The sequence below is a fragment of the Pagrus pagrus genome (genome assembly GCF_965226575.1).
Source record: "Pagrus pagrus genome assembly, chromosome: 13".
NCBI classification, from domain to species: Eukaryota; Metazoa; Chordata; class Actinopteri; order Spariformes; family Sparidae; genus Pagrus; species Pagrus pagrus.
In genome coordinates this window covers 5,047,224-5,070,363 of record NC_140197.1, presented here as the reverse complement: position 1 = coordinate 5,070,363, position 23,140 = coordinate 5,047,224, and the positions used below count along the sequence as shown (strand labels likewise).

Here is a 23,140-nt window from a genome sequence, read left to right as displayed (position 1 = left end):
ATTTTGTTGTGTTTGGGTATATAATTTGGGTGACACTGTGGGCAAACACAGGTTATATAGGTTGGAAGGTAGGCCCACCCAGGATGCACCTACTGCAAGCCTCTGGATTTTACCAAAGCAGGGGAGGCATGCAGGATTGCTTTTTTTCTTTGCTTGCTTGCTATTTTGGGAAAAAAAAACCATGACAACCAAGGGAACTTTGAATGGACATTGAACTTCTTTTGCCTGCGTACAATTTAAGCCCATGGGGCAGCAGAGACCTTTTGATTCGTATTCTGAAGTTTGATTTGGGTTTTTTGACTAGCTACTTAAATATGACCCATTGCCAAAGTTTGAAAAAGTCTAGACTAAATATTCTGGTCTAAAGTAACAGCAAAATCATCTTTTGCTGTTAGCTGTCAATGCAAAGTATTTTAATGTAAAGTATGTATGAATTCTACTCCTTTTCGGACATGTTGGGTTTACATTATTATTTTTGTTTTGACTATTGTTATTGTTGTTTTGACTATTCTTATTGGATTTGTTTGTTTTTTGTTTTGTTTTTTTCAGTTTACTTTGTTGTGTTACTCGCACATGTTCGAAATAAACTAAACTAAACTAAACTAAAACTATTTTTGTAATACACATGTATAACTCCTCATTTGAAGTATCTAATGACGTACAAAATAGTACAACATAGCTGTATGATCACACACACGAACGGATCTTTACACTGTGTTATAAGGCATTAATCAAATCATCACCATAAAGTGTTTATGGTTGGGTCACAGTTTCTTTAATGCCAACTGCAGCAAAGCCAGAAAGAATTAATGACTGTAACACATTGTCTTGTCTGTTATATAAAACAATAGTGTAAATGATATAAGAATAATAAACATGAAAAACCGAGCGAGCTAAGTTTGTATCCTCAATGAAAAGCGTCCCCGAAGAGGAACCTTCATATTTGGTTTTGGTTTCGTGGGAGTCTATTTGTATGAAACACCGTGTTTCACATGACGTCGTCAAACTTTAAAAAATGATCAGAAACTAGCCGAAGCTTATGAAGCACCTTAGCGGTGAGTCTCTATTTGTGTTTGTTGAGGCTAGTTAGCATGTAGCTACGGTGTCTCCGGCTGTGTCAGCGGCTCGAGCTGTCAGCGGTACGTCCCTCATACACGACTTACCCGGGACGAGTCTGTAAACATGGAGCGGGCAGCCAGCGTCAACGCAGACCCTGTTCACCCCTCTGACAGGAATGGTGGGTCTGTCGTCTGTCAGCAGTGCGTTTCACTTGACTGCTGTATATTAAACCACACATTGTTGTTACGTGGTTGCTGAACGTGTTGTCTGTCTGTTATTTACAGGTTATTGCACGCAGTGGCGCAACTGGTCTGGATTTTGGTGAGAACCCGCTGTTTTAGACAAGCTGAAAACTTAACGATAGTTCTCAAAACACAGCTGATACACAGCAAAAAACAAATACTACTCAAACTGATGCCAACAGTTTTCATTACTGCATCTAAAGTGTAATATAGAGTAAGGTTAGCCCAGTATTAAATAGACTGAAACGAATGCCTAATGTCAAACCTAATAAAGGCCACAGCTTCTTCTTAGCAGACAAATGGAAGGAACAGAAACCTTCCGTGTCATGTGATTCATGTCTAACTAATGAAACTCCTGACATCTGTAATAATTAGAGAAGGGAAAAGCCTTTCAGATGATTTCCAACTTAATATCATGGAAAAGAAATACAAAACAATAAAAGACGGGAAAAGTTATGATGTATATAAGTCACAAATTGTTGATGCAGCCTGGTGAAGGGGCTAACCAGTGCTACATGTAATAATGTAGTAATCAAACAAATAAGTATTATAATTGTAATACTTTTTCATCACCTTCTGAAGCGAGTCAGTATAATCAAGTGTCAAAAACTGCCGATATTGTATTCTAACCCTTTGTTACCTATATTTTTGTCATATATTTTCTCATCTAAATTCCATTTTTTTATTATTTTTGCATTCAGGGAAAGTTCTTGTAAAGACAACACTAAACTCTTTATGGAATCAGCGATAGACTGATACACCCTAAGTGTGTGAAGGAGAGGTATCGCAGGTCCTTCCTTCCTGCTGCTGTTAGACTCTACAATCAGCACTGCTCCCAGTAGACCTCACCTGTGCACTATGTCATAAAAACTCTACACATATCCTATATACATTTTGGTTTGCACTAACTGGACAATTTTTAATACCCATAATTATTATTTGTAAATAAAAATACACTGCCCACACTGTTTATAATTAAACTGTTCATATTGTAAATATTATGTATATACGAATCAATTCTATTTCTTATCTTCTTATTATATTGTTTATTTTTTACTTTTTTATTATTGTTTATTGTAATTACTGTCCTTTGGCTGATGTAACAAAGAAATTTCCCCATTTGCGGGACAAATGAAGGAACTCTGATTCTGATTCTGAATAAGACAATTAGCATGTTCGATTTAGATCTGCAGTTCTTTTGGTGTCTTCTCAAAGACAAGCCTGTGTCAACTAGTGGCTCAGTTGTCAGTTATTGATACATCTGTATCTGCTGACCCTGTGATATCTATCCCCTCTTCTGATCACCGCGTCAGGCTCCTTGGATTTTGCAACAACTTTGCCTATGTGGTAATGCTGAGCGCCGCCCATGACATCCTAAAAAAACAAGAGTCAGGAAACACCACAGCATCTGTAAGAAGTGAAATTCAGATTAAATATTGAGATGAATAAATATTTTAAAGCTATAAAGTCTGTATAGACGTACAGCTGTAAACCTATTGACCCATTCCCTTTCTTCCATCTAGACTCCAGCCACACTGGCCTTGGATTTCCAAGGAGGGAACAGTAGCAACAGTAGCCGCTATGACTGCAACCCTGTTTCTACTGCGGTAAATAGACATTCACTACACAACACAGGATAACCTATATCAATATGATGATAGAGAATTACTAGCTTCTCACTCTTGGGTTTTGTGAATCACAACACAAGAAAGAAAAATATTTAATCAGTTAAAACTGCGTTAGGCAAACATCTACTTTGCACATCATGTTTGAAATGTAAACAATGTAAATAAAAGAAGACACCGCTCATTTCTCTCTAAGGCTGTGCTGTTAGCCGACATCCTCCCAACGCTCGTCATCAAGCTGTCTGCTCCGTTTGTCATCCACAAACTGCCTTATGGGTAAGACAGTAGTTATCACTCTTAAACCTGTTCATTAAAAAAACAACAACTTTGAAACTTCTTTTTTTAAATATATAAATGTATTCAACGCAGTCAACACACAGCCAATATGTCACTAGCTTGATTAGATGGGTTTTGGTTCAACCAAATAATAAAAAAACTGGTTGCAGCCATTCCATATCCTAAACTGCCATTGGACAGGTTTTTTTTGTTTTAAAAGGGCTCTAAATAAGAATTTGTAGCAACTGACATGTATTAATGACTTTTTTAATCACCGTGTGTGAGCTGATTATAACGTGACGCAAAAAATGAGACCTTTTGTGGATGATTTATTGAAGTTGTTCAGTGTAGGAAACACTAGGCGAAAGCTGTCTGTTTCCACTTAAAATGTGTTAATCAAAAATGTTGTCAGTAGATGTCTTGAATGTGGTGGTGACCTTGGTCCCTGCAAATTTGGCCAAAGTGGCCAAGGCCTCTGTGTGGAACAGACTTAGCAATCAGTCAATCAGTCAATCAATCAATCAATCAATCAATCAATCAATCAATCAATCAATCGTTCAATCGATCGATCAATCAATCAGTCAGTCAGTCAGTCAATCAGTCAGTCAGTCAGTCAGTCAATCAATCAATAGATCAATCAATAAAAATTTAATCATTCAAAGCAACTTTGAAACAAATCAAATGCAATTTAAAATGATTTACAAACGATTGTTGATGGAAATGTAGGATGTTTAAAATGGATTAAACAACCAAAACGACAAAAAATTGTCAAAATGTTAATTCATATTAATTTAGTAAGACAACAATTAAAGGTAAGTACTCAAGATAATAAAAGATAAATAATGAAGTAATACAAGCAAGAAACCCTAACCCTAACCTAACCCAATAAAAATGTATTAAAGTGTAACTGTAAAATGATTAAATAGAATAAAATAAATGAGGCACATGCTATTTGCACACAGGTGTCTGTAGCCTACAATGCTATTTGAATCTGGGGTGGAATAGACAATGTAACCATTTACAACCAAGCATAGGTAACTATTCAAGCTCTTCCACTCTGGTTGGTGTCACAGAGCACTGTAAGCCACTGTCACTGTAAGCGACCAGACACCAGAGACAGTTTCTTCCCTCAGGCTGTCACTCTGATGAACACTTAACAGTCAGTGTCAGAAAAACACTGTGTAATAACGCCTGTAAATACTTGCACTCCTTACAATTGCATTATCTTGTACACATTAGTCTAAATTTTTCAATTATTTATTTTTATTTAATATTTATTATAGTATTCCCTGTAGACTGAGAGCAAACTTAACCAGAGTCAAATTCCTTGTTTTATAGAAAAGGGTCTGAGAAAAAAAGGTGATGTACAATGTGGAGACGTGGGTGGGGGCTTAGGGAGCCAGCAGTTAATAGCTGATTTGCTGCCGTTTGACTAGTCTCATTATACTTTAATAAGGAATAATAATAATAAATAAAATAAGCGTAAAAGATGGGTTCTTACGTTTAAAAATATTGATATTTTCAGCTCCTGTCAGATCCTCTGTAAGGTTGTTTCAGCGGGTTTGAGCGTCATGGCTGAAAGTAGCATAACAAAATGTTCTGCTTTGTGGAACAGCTCAAAGAGAAGAACTGGGGGATGATGGTTCTTCCTTGTTCATAAACCAAAAGAGGAAGTCTGGTGCAAGGCCATGTAGTGCCTTATAAACTACTAAAATAATGTTGAAATAATTAATTAACTTTCCAGGTGCTTCAACCTTGACATTTTTGTATTGCTTTTAAGCTACCCTAAATGCATCTTAACTGTTCTTTGGTACTGGTGACAGTTAATGTTTCTGTGTGGCTAAATGTTTCCATCTCTAGGTAACCCTTTATTTAATAAACTGTTCAGTTTCATGGATGGTAGTGGGGCCATTACTGTGCAAGTAGACTTATTGGTGTGCTGGCTGTTTTTTGAAATACAGCTCCTTTAATGTTTTTGTGATCCACGAATATTGTACTGTATTGTACATTTCCTGCCTTATTCCTGTTTTTCAGTTTCAGAGTCTTGTTCTGTGCGGTCATGGCAGCTGCAAGTTTCTTGCTTGTGTCCTTCTCCTCAGCTGTGTGGATGAGCATTCTAGGTAAAGACACCTTTCTTTACAGAGCTATGATTAATTTGAATCAAAAGTTGTTTTCAGACCAAATGGTTCTTGAATTTGCACCTCCAAAATGAATGCTGAGATGATGTACAGTAAGCAGGCCGTTGGTTAGTAGAACAACGTCACCTCTGCAACAACAACAACAACAATATGGAGGACGGTTTATACTACTCTACTTCACTATTGGCCCATCTGTCTCTGTTTATTTCTATTCTTTTAAGGCTGGTGTTATGAGCTGTTGTTTACATGGATAACGTTTTACACTGATGTACTATTATTCATAAGGATGTAATAAGGGCCTGAAATTAGCACCCACCAGGGGACAAAGGCGGGTGGATTTTCTGTTTGGCGAACACTGAGGGCTTCCCGCCATGCTGGCCGGTAAATGTCTGTAAAAACTGAGCTGAGAATCTTGACAGTGTTTTGGTGAAATTACAACAACCTTGGACTTGCATGTTCACTGGTGTAACTGAGAAACTGGGCATGCTTCAGCATAAAAACGGATAACATTGTGATGGTTATTGCAACACTTATTGTGACTTTTTGAGCAAAACTCTCCAGAAGACCCTTCTAGGAATGGAAAGAATTGTCAGTTACCACAATGGCTGAGATGGCCCATGTTGGGAAGCTTGAAAATGAGTGCATGGCTTAAGTTGTTTGAGATGACATCATATTCTCGTATCTTGGCATTGAATCTTTTGCCTCGTTTTAATTTTCTGTCGACTTATCTTAATGTGGTTATTTCACAGAAATATGATACCATTTTTACCACTAATCTTGACCAGCTGTTAGAATTCTCTATCACCATACTAAGACTGCTCACAGAACTGATATGTAAGTTCAAGTTAAGTGTGTTTACAAAGACTTAATTTAACACAGAAGTCTGTATCAAAGGACTTGAAGAGAAGGAGGCAAAATAATCTTACTAAGTAATCAGTTATGCAACAGAGAATACTAAGGTCATCTTCCTCCTTCTCAATTGTGGCAATTAAGGACAACATCATCACCTTTCTCACAGGATCACTGAGGACACAAACCCTGCAGCAGGCCCAATGACCCTGTGAGCCCAGGCCCCTGCTAGGGCTAGGACAGGGCCTCTAGCAGCACCTGTGTGCCGCTATTGGCTCTCCTGATGTTGCTACTTTCTGTACACTGTGTATATAAAAAACAATGATCGGATATTATGAGTGTAGAAAAGCAGACGTGGAACTAATAACATTAAATATTTAATATGTAAGATTTCTGCATTAAAATGTCAAAAAAGCAGACCTTTGTTGTGTACTTAAAGTATCCCAAATGTTTCCAAGCAGGGCTCCAGACTCACTGTGACCATGTAGTCGCATTTTGAGACATTTTTGGAGACAATGGGCTTCATGCAAGGAGCGATGTACGAACAAATTTTCTCTTATTTTTGTTTGTATCCACGATTTTTCTTATTTTGTTAGTATAGGGATACCAAGAAAAGAGAAAAACATCATGTTTACACAGTCCACAGGCTTATCAGCCTATATGTTTCAGAGGAATTTTAGTGATTGGATTGTTTAATTCGTGGTTAAAAATACTATTGATCTTAATTAGGACTATAAAAACCCTGGGATGATTGAGTGCGTTCAGCAGCTGAATCATGGCTTACCTACTGCTACTAGATGCTTTGGCAAACCAGGCCTTACGCAGAGATCGCACAGATCTGTTTGATGAGACAGATGAATGGCTGCTGACTCCTCTCCAGATCCATTCCCATTCTTCTGTATCACATCCAAATAATATGACATGCAAACTGCCACCTTCTGAATGTCCTGGCCCGTTGGCCAGGGGGAGCACACGACTCCTTTGTGCCGCAGAATAGTTCGGTGGGGATGCGTCTGGCTTAAGTTGCTGGTGGAGATGGTTGGATTCTAAATACCACTATCCATTTTAACTTTTTTAAAACTCAATTTTATAAAAATGTAACATAGATGAACAAAAGGTTATGCCCTCATTCCATGGCTGATGGCCCCCCTGGCAAATCCCTAGCCCAGTCAGATGCGCTCTTACAACCACCACCACGCACCCGCTCCGTGGTGGAGCGCACAGCTGAAGTGCTGGAGGCCAGGTGGATGTGGCCTGATACTGTGTTTCTGACATTCCTGTAACACCAGTGCTGACGCTGTGGAAGATCACATGTTAACGTTGTTTTATTTGATTTAACAATACCTCAAGTTCACTGCTGCTGACATTCTTCTTCTTCTTACTACCCTTTTATGGTGACATCGCTCCAATGAAAATTTAAGAGGATATTGCACCAGGAGCAATATTATATTATTATTATTATTATTATATTGCATACAACCAGAAGCTTTTGTTGCATATTGTTCACGTGACGGCATTTTGGGGGCCTGAAAACGCAAACTTTTGAAAGGGGGTTCCAGAGCATAATCTTTTAAAAACGCCACCTTAACTGTCATTGTGTAAACACATGCAATATACAATTCCTGTGAAAACTTGGTCATTATTACATTTCAGTCCAAATAGACATTGTTGGCATAATGAGAGCGATTTAAAAAGATTATTAATCTACTACACAGCCAGGAATAATCAGGTCATAAATAAACTGAAGTCAAATTAAAATAGAAATTGCTCAAACTGAAAACCTGTAAAGATGAAAGTATGAATGGTAATAGAATTAAGACAAAGGAAACTTGAAATGTGGAATAGTTAAATGTAAATTTGTTAAGTAAATCAAGAGGAAATAATCTTTACCTCTCAGCAATACATGTTTTTAGGCTACAGCTATCTTAATAATGAGTCAAATATATAAAAAGAAATCTATGAATGTAATTTGCCACAGTTACAGACTGGTCACAGTTTCACAGTTTTGAACAAGTCTTGGCCGCTCCGTCTGCAAGAGGGTCATTTTCACATTGTTGTCATATGGAAATTAAACTTTTTTAAAAGGCAAAGGAAAATTTTCCCTTTTTAGCAAAACTGTTCTTGTGTAAATGAGACCAGAGTCACATCAAGTAGATTTTCATCAGCAGTGATGGTTGTTTAACAGTGTGTTCACTACCAAATTCCAAATTTTCTCCTTGCATTACTCACATGAGTGTGACCACGGGCTCATTTATGTTTATTCACATTACTCCCGTGAGCGTTCATTAGCCCTTAACATCAGATTACTTTACTGTGCATTAGCCCTACGCTAGTGAGCAATGGCATATACCAAGGATGTGTGTGTCAGTGTGATTGAATGCAGGTGAACATCTCATTGAGCTCAGCACTCACCAGAGACTCTGGTTCTTTGTGTCTACTGATGCCAATGATCTATGAGGGACATATAAATAATTCAGATATTACTTGACAGCTAGATTGATTACACAGTTTCCAACACACCAGAAAGTAGAAAAAGTGGTATTCAGACAGAGTAGTCCCCCTGTGATTATTACTTTTCTGTTACTCATGAGCATTCCTGTCCTTCCCCACCTGCCTCACTGAGATGAGCCCCTCTATGACTGTGTTTCCAGGGGTGATCTTTGCCAGTATCAGCTCTGGACTCGGAGAACTGTCCTTCCTGTCTCTCACCGTCTTCTTCAGCAGGTAAACACTTATTCCTTCTCTTTCTCTTTTTCCAACCTCATGTAACTTTCTTTAACTATAAATTGAGATGAGATGACAAGATTAAAATTGAACTTCACCTATTGTACCTGTACTTGTACCATTTATAACCAAGGATTTTAATTTGACATCCTGCTGTCCAGACAAGGTTTCATTATTGCCTCATGATTACATGTATGGAAGCCTCATTCTGCCTGGACTGAGAAAAATAAATAGATTACATTTTAGGAAATATTAATTATACAAATATGTATATTCTGTATTGTATATTCATCATAAATCAAAAAACAAGTGATACTAAGACAAATTATGAGATAGTAAGTTTAAATTACCTAAAACAAACAAAATACAGATTTCACCACTTCTCCTTCTGGAAAAAGGCTTGGCTTCTTGTGAACAGAGGCTGTTTTGAAATTCTTTCTTTTTGGAAACTTGAATTCGAATTGTTGCTTTAATGAACCTTCAAGCAAGAAGCTTCAAAACAGTCTGGACAGACATGAATCTTGATATAAACTTGAAATCTATTTATATGTTTTAAGAACATTAATATGGTAGAATTCAGTATCATAGATCAGCAATGTGCATGGTATGATAACTCAATGTTCATGCCACAGTATACCTTGACACTGGTACCACTGCAACAGAGCCATTAATAATGTAGCTGTAGCTGCTGATGGCCTCGCAAACCATGTGACTGTGTGTATCTCTCATGCTTTTGTGTATTTTGCAGTATATCTGTCATGTCATGAGATACACCATGATGTGTCTTATAAAGACATTTAGTTTGGATTGCAAGCACTTGTTTCCCTCTTACCTCAGGGATGTACTGGGAGGTTGGGGCTCAGGTACTGGTGGCGCTGGTGTTGGTGGAGCCCTCCTCTACTCAGGCCTCACCCAAGTCGGCCTGTCACCCCAGATTACACTTCTCATCATGTTGGTTGTCCCGTTTACTATGTTGATTAGGTAAGTGTGGATGTACTTTGTATTATTGTTATCAGTCATTCAGTGTTTGGAAGCACTGTCCACCTTCTGAGTCTCATTTTCTTAATTTACAATATGTTTAAATCCAACAGGAATGACCACTCTTCTCTGTAATTCACTAAATTCTGTAATTGTATAACAGTACGACTATGATATTTCGATTCCACAATAAATTAAAACTGATTGGCTTTCAGTCCTTGTATGTGCCCTTCACATGTCTTGGCTTTCTTCTCTGCTCATTCCTTCTCTTGGTTTAGTCACAATACTAATGAAACCATTCTTCCTGGTTCTTATTTTTTGTTCATCCCAACGTCACCATCAGCTACTTCCTCCTGCTGGTTCCTCCACTCTCATTACCTCAGTGGAAAATCAGGGAGACCGAATATGCAGCTGTGGACTCAGATGAGAGACAGCAGTTGTTGGACGGATCAGAAGAAGAAGAGCAGGATAAATCAACCCCAGGTACATGTCAGACACTAACCCACACTGCATTCATTGTTTTAATAAAATCTAATGTTATTAAAATGCAGAGAATAATCCAGTGAAAGTAGAACTTTTAGAAATGCACCAAAGTATGTTTAGTCGCTTGGTGAGCAGGCTTATTTAATAGCAGTTTAACATTAGCTGCAGTTGTGCAATACATCATGTGCAACACATGAAAGACCACAGAACAGTGCATTGCCTTAATCTAATGAGGTGGTAATCTGATAAGTTTCTCAGTTTTGTTTCGGAGAAAAAGTTTGATCTTAACTGTAGTTTAGTTTCATTCTATATATATGCACTTCACACCTTAAATGACTCATTACATTAGCAACATGACTTCTTGGAAATGTTTAATCATTTTTTAGATCAGATAACCACAGTGGCCCCAGTTATGATATCTTGTTTTGGTTAGAGGAAGGCGCGTGTCTTTCAGATATGTACAGACATCTGCCCTGGAAGTGATAACATAATCATGTTTCAATAGTGGTTTTGTTTGGGGAAACAGATGTCAACAAGTTTAATATGATGGACACTGTTACACAATTAGCAGTAAAGCATAACATTAGTTCATATTTATTATATTTGATATTTACACTTTGTAGTGAGTAAACAAGGTGGCTCTGCCTAAAGTAGGGATGAAAAATTCATTGAAATATTATTGAAATCACAATTTGGCCAGGTGCAATATCCAAATCGCAGGAGCTACAAGTTCTTGATAAAGATAAAATGTGTCACAAAACCATTCTAAGTGAAGCATATTTTCCAGATGTAAGGGAGCACGCTTGTTTGGAACAGACCCCAGCAAAACCCACATCAACACAATTTTTATGGGATTTTTTTTGTGAATGGGAAAAGAAAAAATGACCGTTGTTCCCGTTGTTACACGGTAGTCTTTCACCGATTACATTAGGAGAGTTGACAGACAGGACGATAGTAGGGTTTTGTTGTCAAAGTGAAGAGCAGAAGTGCTTGGCAATATTTGAGATTCAAACTCAATGCAAACGTGATAACGTTAATGAGGGAAAAGCAGTTGTTAGCTCACTGATAAGTCGGAGTTGTGCGGCCTGTCACCCACAGCTCTTCATCTATCAGCCCCTTCTTGTTCCACTACTCCCACAGACTGAATAAAACATCTCCTTGACATATTTAACATTGAGCTGCTGTCTACAAATGCCAATAAATGAACATTGTGTCTAGACACAAGCTTCTGGATTGGCCTATGTGGGGCTGCTCTTTACTGTTTTTCATCCTACTTATCAGCCAGAGTATTCAGGGTCACTATGGACAACTGCACTTCCTCTACTGCTCTGATGTCATGTGGGGTCCCACAGGGCTCAGTCCTTGGTCCGATTTTGTTTAGTTTGTATTTGTTGCACCTTGGCCATGTTATTCCCCATTTTATTTCTGTATCGTACCATTGCTATGCTGATGATTCTCAGATATATGTTTCATTCAACCCTGAAAACCACAATAACCTTGAGTCCTCCAACTTCCTCCAGCTGAGCACAGACAAGACTGAAGTACTTGTTATTGTTACAAATCATTCATTTCTAATTCAGTCACCCCTCACCTTGTACCACTAACAACAAACACAAAACAGTCAGCTAGAAACCTGGGTGTTGTTTTCAATCACCATCTCAACTTCAATCAACACATTTACCCTCTAGTTAGAACTTGTTATTTACAAATCAGAAATATTGTCAAGGTCATACCAGTGCTACCAAGAAAACATAGTTGAACAACTCATCCACACCCTCATTTTCTCCTGTCTAGATTACTGTAACTCATTATTCACTTGTCTAAACAACACAGCAGTTGCCCGCCTACAGTTAGTACAAAATACAGCAGCCAGACTCCTCACTAACACTTGACGCAGAGAACACATCACCTCAGTCCTGGCCGAATTACACTGGTTACCAATCCATTACAGAATTCAATTAAAAAATTAAGCCCTAAATGATCTTGCTCCACTTTACATTTCAGAACTACTCACCCCTTATTCTGCTCCAAGACTCCTCAGATCAGAGAACCAAATCCTGCTAACAGTACCATGGCCCAGACTGTTGCTTTTATGGTTCTCCCTCCAACACTGTGGAACAAGCTCCCACTAAAAAAAAACACACCTGTACAGACAAGCATTTGCATAATATATTTTCAAAGTCTTAATCTTGCTATTTAGTCTTATCTCTGTGTTTTATATTTCTTGTTTACTGCTCTTTGCACCAGTATTGTATTTTGTGGAGCATCTGATTGCATTTTATTTGCTTAATTTGTCCTTCTTGTACTGTATGGTATTATATTCTGTAAGCACCTTGTAACTTTGGCTTTGAAAGGTGCTATAGAAAAAATGTTTATTATTAGTACTATTATTATTATTATTATTATTATTATTACTATGAGATATTTGCTAACTTTTCTGCTGGGGAGAGCCGTGACGGTGAATCAAAACAGATCCTGGCTAGAAAACAGAAACTTTGGGCTGAAAGAAACTCACACTCTCTGTAGTGCTGAGAACAACTGCAGTTTATGATAATTCTCTGTGGGTGTGAAATACAAGTCCAAGACCACCCAACCCCCACCACCAAAGCAAGCCAGTATTAGACGTTCCTCTCTGATTTACTAATACTTGACAGAGACACAATTTTCCTCATTTGAATTAATTGATAACTATTTTAGGAGATACACTCGTGTGCTTTATTTCTAAGAATGAGATGAGAAAATTGACATCAATCTTGTGTGTGTTAACTCAGTAGAAGAAGTCAGTACATAGTAAGAGTAGCTTGGCACAAAGACTGGAAACAAATAGCCTGACTCTGCCAAATGTGAAAAAAAGCACCAACCAACCCCTCTAAAGCTTAATGAAAACAACAAGTTAGGGCTTTACAGTGTGATTCATGCTGAATACATGCTGGTAATTTATTGATGAACAGCTTTCTGAAGCTTATCGTCACGGTAAGCTTAATGCTTTTATAGAGACTCACGGATCGTATTCAGCAACCTGATATGTAGAGATGCTGAACAAGTCCTGGGCATATGGGCAATGGGCAAATGTCAGTAAATAGATACACCCCCTAAAAAGGTTGATTTTCCTTGTATGAAGAAGAATACTTTGTTAGAGGTCTGAACGTAGATGTATTTATATTGAAATTGAGACAAACTCCTGTTAGCTGTAACCAGAAATGACATCAGTCCAAATAACAAAACTCATTTGTGTTTACCAATCTGTCAGCTGCATGATGCTTATTGCTGGGGATGGGACGAAATAGCAATATATCGTATCAATTCATCTTGCAATATTGAGACTCTTTTGCCAAATATCTGTATTATTATTAAAACATGCAGGTGCCCTAAACTGATTCCCCTGACAGTTTCACTTACCAGAGTCACTGCCTCATGACTCTGTGGTTGTGAGGCGTTTTTTGGTTCTCTTTTTGCCAGTTTATGGCTATTTTACATTGGAAAGATGACGCGTATATACACGGACATATTACAGACAGTGTGTGTGATAAAGAGGCACTGAGATAAGACTATCAGTGATGTTACACGTCTGATGTATTAAAATCCAAAAGGATGCAATGAACTCACTGTCCATGCATCCAGGGGACACACCATATTTTGTCCCTGATAATGATGCATTGTGGGCAGCAAATCCATATTGAAATAATTATAAAAGGAAACTTGCCTTCAAGACAGAAAAAAAAAATCCTCCTGTCACTGTTTCTGACCATCTGCACACTGTGTGCATATCTCAATCATCATACTTTCTGCTGCAACAAGACCAGTCCCTGTCACACAGATTTCAACTATCAAAGCTACAAACTTGGTATGGGTGAATAAACTCACTGGGTCTCTGCCAACAATAATCAGCTCTGATCAATTCTGTATTCTGTCGTGACGATGATGACGGATGATGTTTTACTGTTCAGGAGACGTGCTGTGTTGAAACCTTAGAAATAAACCACTGTTTAGTGTATTTGAATGTTGTAGACAAGTGTATCAGGATGATGTGATAGGGCTGTACCCGACTCAGGATTTTATCAGTCAAATTAGATTTCTTCGTTCAATAAAAAGATTCAGCTATTCCTCCTTTTTTCAGTTCAGTGCCACTCTCAACTTCTTTATCAGCTTACATCAGTATGTTTTACCTTTTCCTGTGACAGTTTCATGAAGCAGCTGAAAGGTTTTTATTTAGACAGGCTTTTAGTAAGAATACCTGTTCCTCTTATTTTTTCTCTTTTTATCTGGTTTTACTTCCTTGTTGGTTTATGTGTCTCTGCCCTCATCTGTTCTATTGTTGCTGTTATTTTAACCAGTCAACCTTGTGCTGTTTGTCATTGCTGTTTTTCTCCCATATATTGCTTTTACTTGTGTTTTTTATTATTGTGAAGCACATAGTGATTTTACATGTGAAAGATACTATACAAATCAACTTTACCCACTTACTCTGACAAAATCAGTCTTTGACTGACAGCTCATCGACTTTCAGAGGACAGCCATAGCCTTATAGCCATAGCCAGTGTTTTGTGTTCAGATTTGGGATTTCATTTTCATTTTCATTTTATTTGGTTCATTTTCAGATACATTTTCAACATACATGAATATAACTATTATTGTAAACATAAAACACCAGACACAAGTTTAACACTACAATTTGTCAGAAACCACAACTTTAATTGGGGACCCCCCAAATTTCCCTGTGACCCCCTCATGTGACCACCTGAAGGTCCTGTGGGACTCGCTATATTGAAAACCATCACTGCTCTATGCACTTTTTATCCATTGTTTCATCTCAGTTCATGTCGAATTCTGTGAAGCTGACATCACAGTGTGGTAAAAAAAGTATAAATTCCTGCACTTTGCCATTTAAGGGTTTCAGTTGGACAGATATCATGATGATTATCTTGCAACATATTAATTATTGAGGAATCGCTGTATCGTGATACGGTCATTGTGGGCAACACATCTAACATATCCACCCAAAAATGAGACAGTCAAAAGATGTAATGTGTATCCAGCTTTCTCTAGACGCAGTGCTGGTGAATGCATCTCTTGAGGAGACAGTATTGGCTTTGACCTTTTTACCCATGCCATTGGCATGAGGGGTTGTACTTGACAACAGTGTTGGAGTGGGTGGTTTGCGTCAAGTAGCATCCACATGAATGCCCCTATATGTCAGGCCTGTGATGAACTGCATAGGAAAAGCTGTTAAGAACAATGAATGGTTGGTGGAGTGACTGGACCTGCAGAGCCTGAGTTACTGTGACTTTACTGCTTCTCCACAATAAAGCACTCCATTTGTTATAAGATGCACAGACAGATTAAAAGTTGATATCCTCTCCCACTGCAGCACTGTTGATTTGAATAAAGTATCATTTTAAAGTTGTGCTGTTTGTCGTTGAATAACTACACAGGCCATGTTCTCTTCCTGTGTGTTACAGAGGAAAGGCCCCTTGGACCTCTCACCTTCACAGAGAAACTGCACATCATCAAAGTAAGTACTAGAAGGTACTTTTCTCTTTACCTCAGACTTGAGTGTTTCAGTATGTGTCTGGTTACACTGTTGATGCTGTGTGCAGGGCTTGCTGAGGTTTGTGTTTCCCCTGGGACTGGTGTACTTTGCTGAGTACTTCATCAATCAGGGCATGGTAAGTTCTCTGGTGCCCTCTGGCCTCACATTCCTGTCACTACATGGTGTTAAGTCAAATCCAGCTTCCCTCTGGTGTAGGTAGGTATGAGATCCAATGTAACACACTGAGAGATATAATTGTGATAATTTGGATTTGGATTTTTTCTTTTCCAGATGGAACTTCTGTATTTCCCCAACTTTTTCCTGTCCCATGCAGAGCAGTATCGCTGGTCAGTTAACTTCACTAGAATGCTATACTGAAGGAACAATTTATTTAAATGATCAAGGGCGTAGACTTGAATTTGTTAATTGTGTGTGTGAGCTCAGGTACCAGACACTATACCAGGTTGGCGTGTTGGTGTCTCGATCCTCCCTGTGCTGTGTGAAGATCAGGAAACTTTGGGCTCTCTCTTTGCTGCAGGTGAGAAACGGTTGAGTATAAAGTAAAAATCAGCAGAACATATTTACAAAACACCAACATTTTTAGTTGGATATTAATTTTTGTTCGGCATGTGGCAACTAAATAAGGTCAAAGTTAACAGCTTAGTAGGTGCAGTAATTATCTACAGGTTATTGGGTAAATGTACATTATATATGTTGCTTGACTATAATTTAGGCACAGCTGGTACCCTACAGCTGCACTTCCAAACACTTCTCCTGCGTGTAACACAGACAATCAACTGACGTTTCAGTTGCAAAGATCTTTTATTGATTTGTTTGGAGAAGTGGTTTACTTGGGACAGATGTAAGAACCCAAACTTACAACAAACAGCAAAACAAAACTGAATTTCCATCTTTTGTTTGTTGTTGAATCGCTGAAGTCTGGTATTTGTTGTTGAACTCTGGAATCTTTATTTCAGGTGAATATTATTTGAACTGGTCTAACCCTAACTTGCAAAAAGCCACCAGGATAAAATCAAACTGCTGTTGTAAAATGCCCCTATCTTTTGAAATAAGAGTTTGAAATCTAAATGACAGTTGTCAGGGCATAAAACCAATGATCCATTGATCTTTACAATTCTAGATGTGATAGTCCAACAATGGCATAGCTGTCAGCGCTGTAAATATGTTTTATATAGAAAATCAAATTGAATCGTTACCTTGAAATCAGTTTGTTGGTTGGTTTGTTTGTCAGCAGGATTACACAAAAACCACTGAACAGATTTCCACCAAACTTGCCAGAATAGACCTCATTAACCTTCGGTGCAGATCCAGTTAAAAGGGCAGATCTAGGAATGTTTTCTCAATTTCTTTAACATTGTGAGATTGGGTGTTTTTCAACAATTTCATTAATCTTAAATCTTGGCTGGTATCTGTGAGTGACTACAAAAAGGAGACTGTTGGGCCTCAGCGAAGGTGTGCACTCTACTGAGTGCCATTCCAGTTTTAATTTTATCGATTTTTTAAATTTTGTTTCTAAGAACCACACTGACCTATCCTCATCGCCAACTGTGCAACCCAAGCTGTCAATGAAAAAGTCAGAACAGTTATCAAATCAATATTGTGAAGTGATGCACACCCAGTGGTAAATGTCAGCTCTGTACCAGCTTAAACCAGAATATTGCCCCCTTATCATCAAAACAAAGGTATAGTGATAGAAACCACAGACAGCAGTACAGATACAATTGAAAGTTTGTGTCTTGTGTCGATGTGCTGATTGCCAGGCTCTCTGTTCTCCCTCTCCCCTCCTCTCTGCCCTCCACAGGTGGTGAATGCAGTGCTGCTCCTGTTCGCAGTGCGCTATCAGTTCCTGCCCAATGCCTGGCTGGTGTTTACTATTGTCGTCTATGAGGGTCTGCTAGGTGGAGCTGCTTATGTCAACACCTTCTACTTCATCAGCAAGGAGGTCAGGTCAACTTTCCATCAGTTGCTTGTTATAAAAGTACTATAAAGTCTTCTGTGTATCCAGAGGAAACTGCATGGAATCTGGTAAACTGCCTCCAGTGATGTCACCCAGTGGGTACATTGCGTTGTGGGTAATGTAGGCACCAGGTTATGAACAAAAAAGAAGAATGTGTGGAATATAAAAGGAGATACATCACATGTGCGGTAGTACTCCCCAGCACCTGTAAACGCACTGTAATGTAGAAAATTGGTGGAGTTACTTCAGTGTGAACCTGTTGCCATGACACAATCTATATAATGTACATTTTTACAGCAGTTACTGCATCTACAGAGAGGCGTCAAATGCACCATGCTGTTGCTCTCTTTTACAAAAACAGTTTTGTATTTTTTCTAACTGCTTCAAGTAGTCATGGTGAGAGACAAATACATTTTGATCCCGTTTGAATTGTTCACACATGATGTTTGTGAAAAGATAATTTTGCAAGCCAATAAAGTCGCCGTTTGTCGTACAAAGTGTACAATATTGTCTAGTTTTGAGTTAACCGCTCAGTGAACGACATCATATCACTCAATGCATATGTCTCTAACATCAACATGGCCGTCACAGCAGGTATTAAAAAAAGATGAAAATCCCAATAAGTCTGCTCATATTGACAACTGCAGTTATGTGAAAGGAGAGTTGGTCAGTTCTGTGAGCTGCTAATATACAGGAGCAGCTCTACAATGTTTAAGTTATGGGTTTTGCTGAGCATTCAACAACACGACGTCACTAGTTAACACTAGTAAATACATATTCTAACTCACAACTGTATCTACACCTCTAGTGTCAGTTTGGCACGTGAAGGGCAGAGCCCAGTCAAGTTAGCAATAACAACATAATTTGCAACATCTGGTTAGACTTCGAAAGTAAAGCTTTCTGCTGACAAGCATTTAACATATTATGATTTTCCATAAGTTATGAATGTTGTGAAACGGAAGTGCTTTGGTTAGGTTTAGGCATGAAAAGCTCATGCTTTGACTTCATTACACATGTTCAATACCATCAGGTAAGTTACCTCACTTTAACGTTGACACATGTCAGAACCCTGTTCAACTGGGGGCAAATCCTGTGTATTACTCATCCAACCATCCTGAACCCCCACCACCCCGGATTCTGACTTCTCGGGCTCTTTTTACAACTACACTATAGGGGCGCCTCCAGAACAGATGCTTGAGGAGTAACAATAGAGCCATACATATAGCCATAGTTAGAAGCCTAGGGCCACTGGCCAGGCTGCTGTAGTACACCTTGGGAGTCAGAATGGGCAGTTTTTTTCAGGGCATTTATTAGGGACTGACCTTGATTACTGTTTGTTCTTTCATCTTATGCTTTATGTGCAGTTTCTGTCCACAGATCAAATGTTTTATTATTTAGGCCGTAGTGGGTTGAGTCCATTATATCAAAAGATGATACTAATTTTTTGTCCACGGTCTCAAAATATTAACATAAAGCAGAATAATCACCTTGTATACTCATTCATTGCCTTCATCATCATCATTCTACATGAAATGACGCCTGTCTTCTCTCCCACAGACTGAAGACAGACAGAGGGAGTTTGCCATGGCTGCTGCCAGTGTAGGAGACAGTCTGGGCATAGCTCTGGCTGGACTCGCTGCTTTCCCTGTGCACAGATACTTCTGCTCCCTTTGACCCAGCCCACACACTGACCGGCGGGATGAATAAGCAAGACGTGGGTGTGTTCCATTTGAGGGATGTTTTTTTAAAACCAAAATGAGACCAACTGACAAAAGCAGACTATACTCCTACATAAAAATACTGACTCTACATACTTTACTGAATGAAGCTTCACCACCACTTAGCCTTCTCTTACCTACCTTTTCACCCACTTCCACTGCTTTTTGGGATACATATGCAGGACCATGCAGTGAGCATTATGATAAGAGCCTGTGATCCCATGATACGAGTGGTTTTCAACCAGGAGGGCATGGTTTTAGCTTCCTTCACTTAATTTTTGGGTTTATGTGGTTTGCACTAACTGATTTAAGAGCCTGCTGCCTGTGGAAAAAGCAGAGTATGCTGTCATATAAGTGAAGAAACAATAGCTTGTTTTGCAGAGCAATATTAGTTGTGCACTCTGCTTGATGAAAAATACCACTGTGTCTTTTAGCTGCTTCACAAGAAGCACCTTTCCATTGTTCTGTAGTGAAAAGCTTTTGTGAAGAATTAAAATGTCAGGAAATGTGCAGTTTATGTCGATGGTGTCTGTAGGTAAGCAGAATGAAGTAATGCAGTATGAACAACACAGATCTCCAAGAAACAAAGCATGTGACTTTATCAAAATATTAGTTTTTTTCATTACATTGACAGTTTATTTTAGCAGAGTTTAGTTTATTGACATGAATTGCTTCTGAATGATGGGACAGTGTAGAGCATATCATTGTCAAAAATAACACCTGCTGTATCTTTGTCTGGTCATATAGTTTGAAGAGCTGTTGTTAGTGGACAGTAAATGTTAAGTCAGAATTGACCAAAAAACAGACTACACTCACTCATAATCTTTTTTATGTTAATGAAGTCTTAAGAATGGAAAGTGTTGAAGGATAAGTTAGCTCAAAAACGTAAAATGGTGCAATAAAATGATAGAAAGTAAGAACCTTAGGCGACAACACAAGTTGCGTGAGGTTAATTAGACATTTTTATTTATATTTAACACTCACAGTGTGACAGACTTCATTTTTGTTATGCCATTGTTACATTATGATGTCGTGTCCCCAATACTGGCACACAACTGAGGAGTCCAACCCTTGAGTACTGCCTGTTGCACCAACATTTCAACATTTTTTTTGACTTAACACAGATAAAGAAATAGTAATACAGTTATTTCTTTGACTCTACTTAGACAAATCACATCCAGAAGATTTAAGCACCCCCAATAGATTCAATTGTTTTATGGTTCCTTCTGTGTTCTGAGAGCCAGGTTGAAAAAAGCTATTGCTTGACCAACTAATTAACTATGTTGTTGCTTTTGTTTTGCTTCTCATTAACTGGTACTCTTAAAACCGGCCCTGATGAAGTGACGAAAAATGCCTTTTACTCTAAGTTTCTACTAAAGATAGCAACGGTCTTTTTTATGTGGATTTACGTTTTTGATTTTATATATAGTAACAATCTGGGAAATGGGACAATATTTAGAATATTAAGAATAATTTTGAATTTATATGAAATTAATGAAAGGGTGTCATAACAAAAGACAAAGGCGACATTTTATGGTATGCCTGTCACCATCGTTAACATCACCAGGACATTTAATCTGTGTTGTGCACCCTGTTTTTGTTTTGCTCAAATTCTGATTTTTTGCTCCAAAAATCAGTTTTCCTGTTATCTTAAAGCAACCCCTGTTTTCTCTTAAACATGTCACACACACAAACCAATGTGCACATTCCTACTGAAATGTCACCGTCAACATTTGATTATTATGCTGCTACTGTTGAATATTCATAATTTTGCCACAACTTCTACTTTTTTTTTGTCCAAGACAGATCTCCCTCAGGACAAATATATGAATCTTGATATTGATCTTGAACTTACTGATTGTGTTGCTTGTGCTTGTTTCATCAAAATGCATTAATATCCAAAGGTTTTAGGTGCAGAGGCTTAAAAACTGGACAGAAAGCATTAATGTGGGTAACTGTTATGTAAAATAAAACTATAAATAAATTATGCAGTGCATTTCTAAAATGTGTTCTGTATTATAAAGTTTTGCCCGTGGGATGCTATGATTGTACTGTGAATATTATTGGACAAAGGATTCTTGATCATGCAGGACCATCTGTTAATGAGTCACCACAACACAACATATCTACCTGCCACCTTTGAATATCTTAGGTTTGTTTCATTCAAAACCATTTAAGGGCGTAGGAGCTGCTACTAATGACTATTTTTATTAACGATTAATCTTATGATTATTTTCTCAATTACTGGACTCATCATTTGAATCGTAAAAAGGGAACAAAATGGTGAAATATGCCCATTACAGTTTTATAAAGCCCGAGGTGACGACTTCATATAGCTTGTTTTGTTCGACCAACAATTTAGGGTCTGAACCCAGAGCCGTACTTATTTCTAGTAGGAAAATAAGTGATAAATCAACCATCAGAATTGCTGAATCATTTTCTGTTTATTGACTAATTGAGTAATCAACTACATACAATCTAATAAATTGATAGTTGAGCCACAGCTTGTTAAATAATGTCAGCTACAATTTAACGTTTGTGTTGAGTTTGAGGAATTTAACATCCCCTACAGATGTTTTACATAAAAAGAAAATCACTGTGTTTTGAATAAAATGTTGTGTCTGACATTTTCTCCACAACAAATTCCACATCTAACAATATGCTAATTAATTGATTGGACACAAAAGTTTTCTTAGTTAAGCGGTGTATTTGAAATTTCTTTGTAATTGCCCCCCAATTAACCACCCTCTCTCTCTCTCTCTCTGTCAGACATACAGGCACAGTTATTATATGCAGATTCTTAAATAAAACAATAAACAGGGTTGCTGACCGGGGCTGGAACACCAGGTCAGTTGTCATGAGAGAGGCCAAAAGGCCCTTCTAACCCTAAAGATAATATGCAGGGGAGATTATCTTGTTCCAGGCACAAGCAAGACTATCGATGGCCCTAATTATAAATACTAACTTTTTCCCAGTTATTAATTTATTTGCTAATATATTGTTGTCTCAAAATATAAAGAGTGACATTGAACTTGAGCGGTGTTAAATGAGACACAATATCATTAGGCCATTTAAGGAATGAAACATTAAAAATGAGAAATTCTTGATTATGAAGATGTATTTAACAGTAATTAACAATTTATGGTGGCCAACTGGCCAATAAGTATTTTTAAAAAATGACATTTTGGAAAATTGTTCCAGTTAGACTGATCTGCTGAGCTGATAGAGTGAGAGTGTAAATGGTTAAAAAAAACCTGCAGAAGTAGAAACCAGATGCAAATGAAGATGGAAATTAGACACAAACTAGAAATTAAAATGTCATGATCAGCAGAGTTTAGCAGAAACCAGTTGGAAGTTTCCTGGAAATGTATTACAGCTATTTATTAACTGCTTGTTGGAAAACATGATTATCAAATCATGTTGTGGTGATTTTAAATACATTTTGAGTTAACTTGTGGTAATTTCAAAGACATTTCAAATATGTTGTGTGATAGTTACCACCTGACCATGAAAGTATCGGACCAGACCGCACATACAGGA

At 38.0% G+C, this 23,140-nt stretch overlaps 1 protein-coding gene across 1 annotated transcript; it reads left to right on the top strand.

Moving 5' to 3' along the window:
• Window positions 1–988: 988 nt before the first annotated feature.
• On the top strand, window positions 989–21,641 carry cln3 (CLN3 lysosomal/endosomal transmembrane protein, battenin). Its single transcript, XM_084370515.1, has 15 exons — window positions 989–1,237; window positions 1,344–1,380; window positions 2,615–2,711; window positions 2,825–2,908; window positions 3,123–3,202; window positions 5,237–5,322; window positions 8,841–8,913; window positions 9,751–9,894; window positions 10,235–10,374; window positions 15,834–15,886; window positions 15,972–16,040; window positions 16,196–16,251; window positions 16,349–16,442; window positions 17,727–17,867; window positions 19,440–21,641. Exons 1-15 carry the CDS (start codon window positions 1,183–1,185, stop codon window positions 19,554–19,556), a joined length of 1,326 nt encoding a protein of 441 aa, XP_084226641.1. The 5' UTR covers window positions 989–1,182; the 3' UTR covers window positions 19,557–21,641.
• Window positions 21,642–23,140: the final 1,499 nt, after the last annotated feature.

Bases quoted from the DNA above. Each gene is read 5' to 3' on its own strand.
- cln3 (XM_084370515.1), top strand. From the start codon at position 1,183: ATGGAGCGGGCAGCCAGCGTCAACGCAGACCCTGTTCACCCCTCTGAC. The intron at 8,914-9,750 runs GTAAACACTTAT...CTCTTACCTCAG, and splicing joins CTCACCGTCTTCTTCAGCAG to GGATGTACTGGGAGGTTGGG. The intron at 16,252-16,348 runs GTCAGTTAACTT...GTGTGAGCTCAG, and splicing joins CATGCAGAGCAGTATCGCTG to GTACCAGACACTATACCAGG.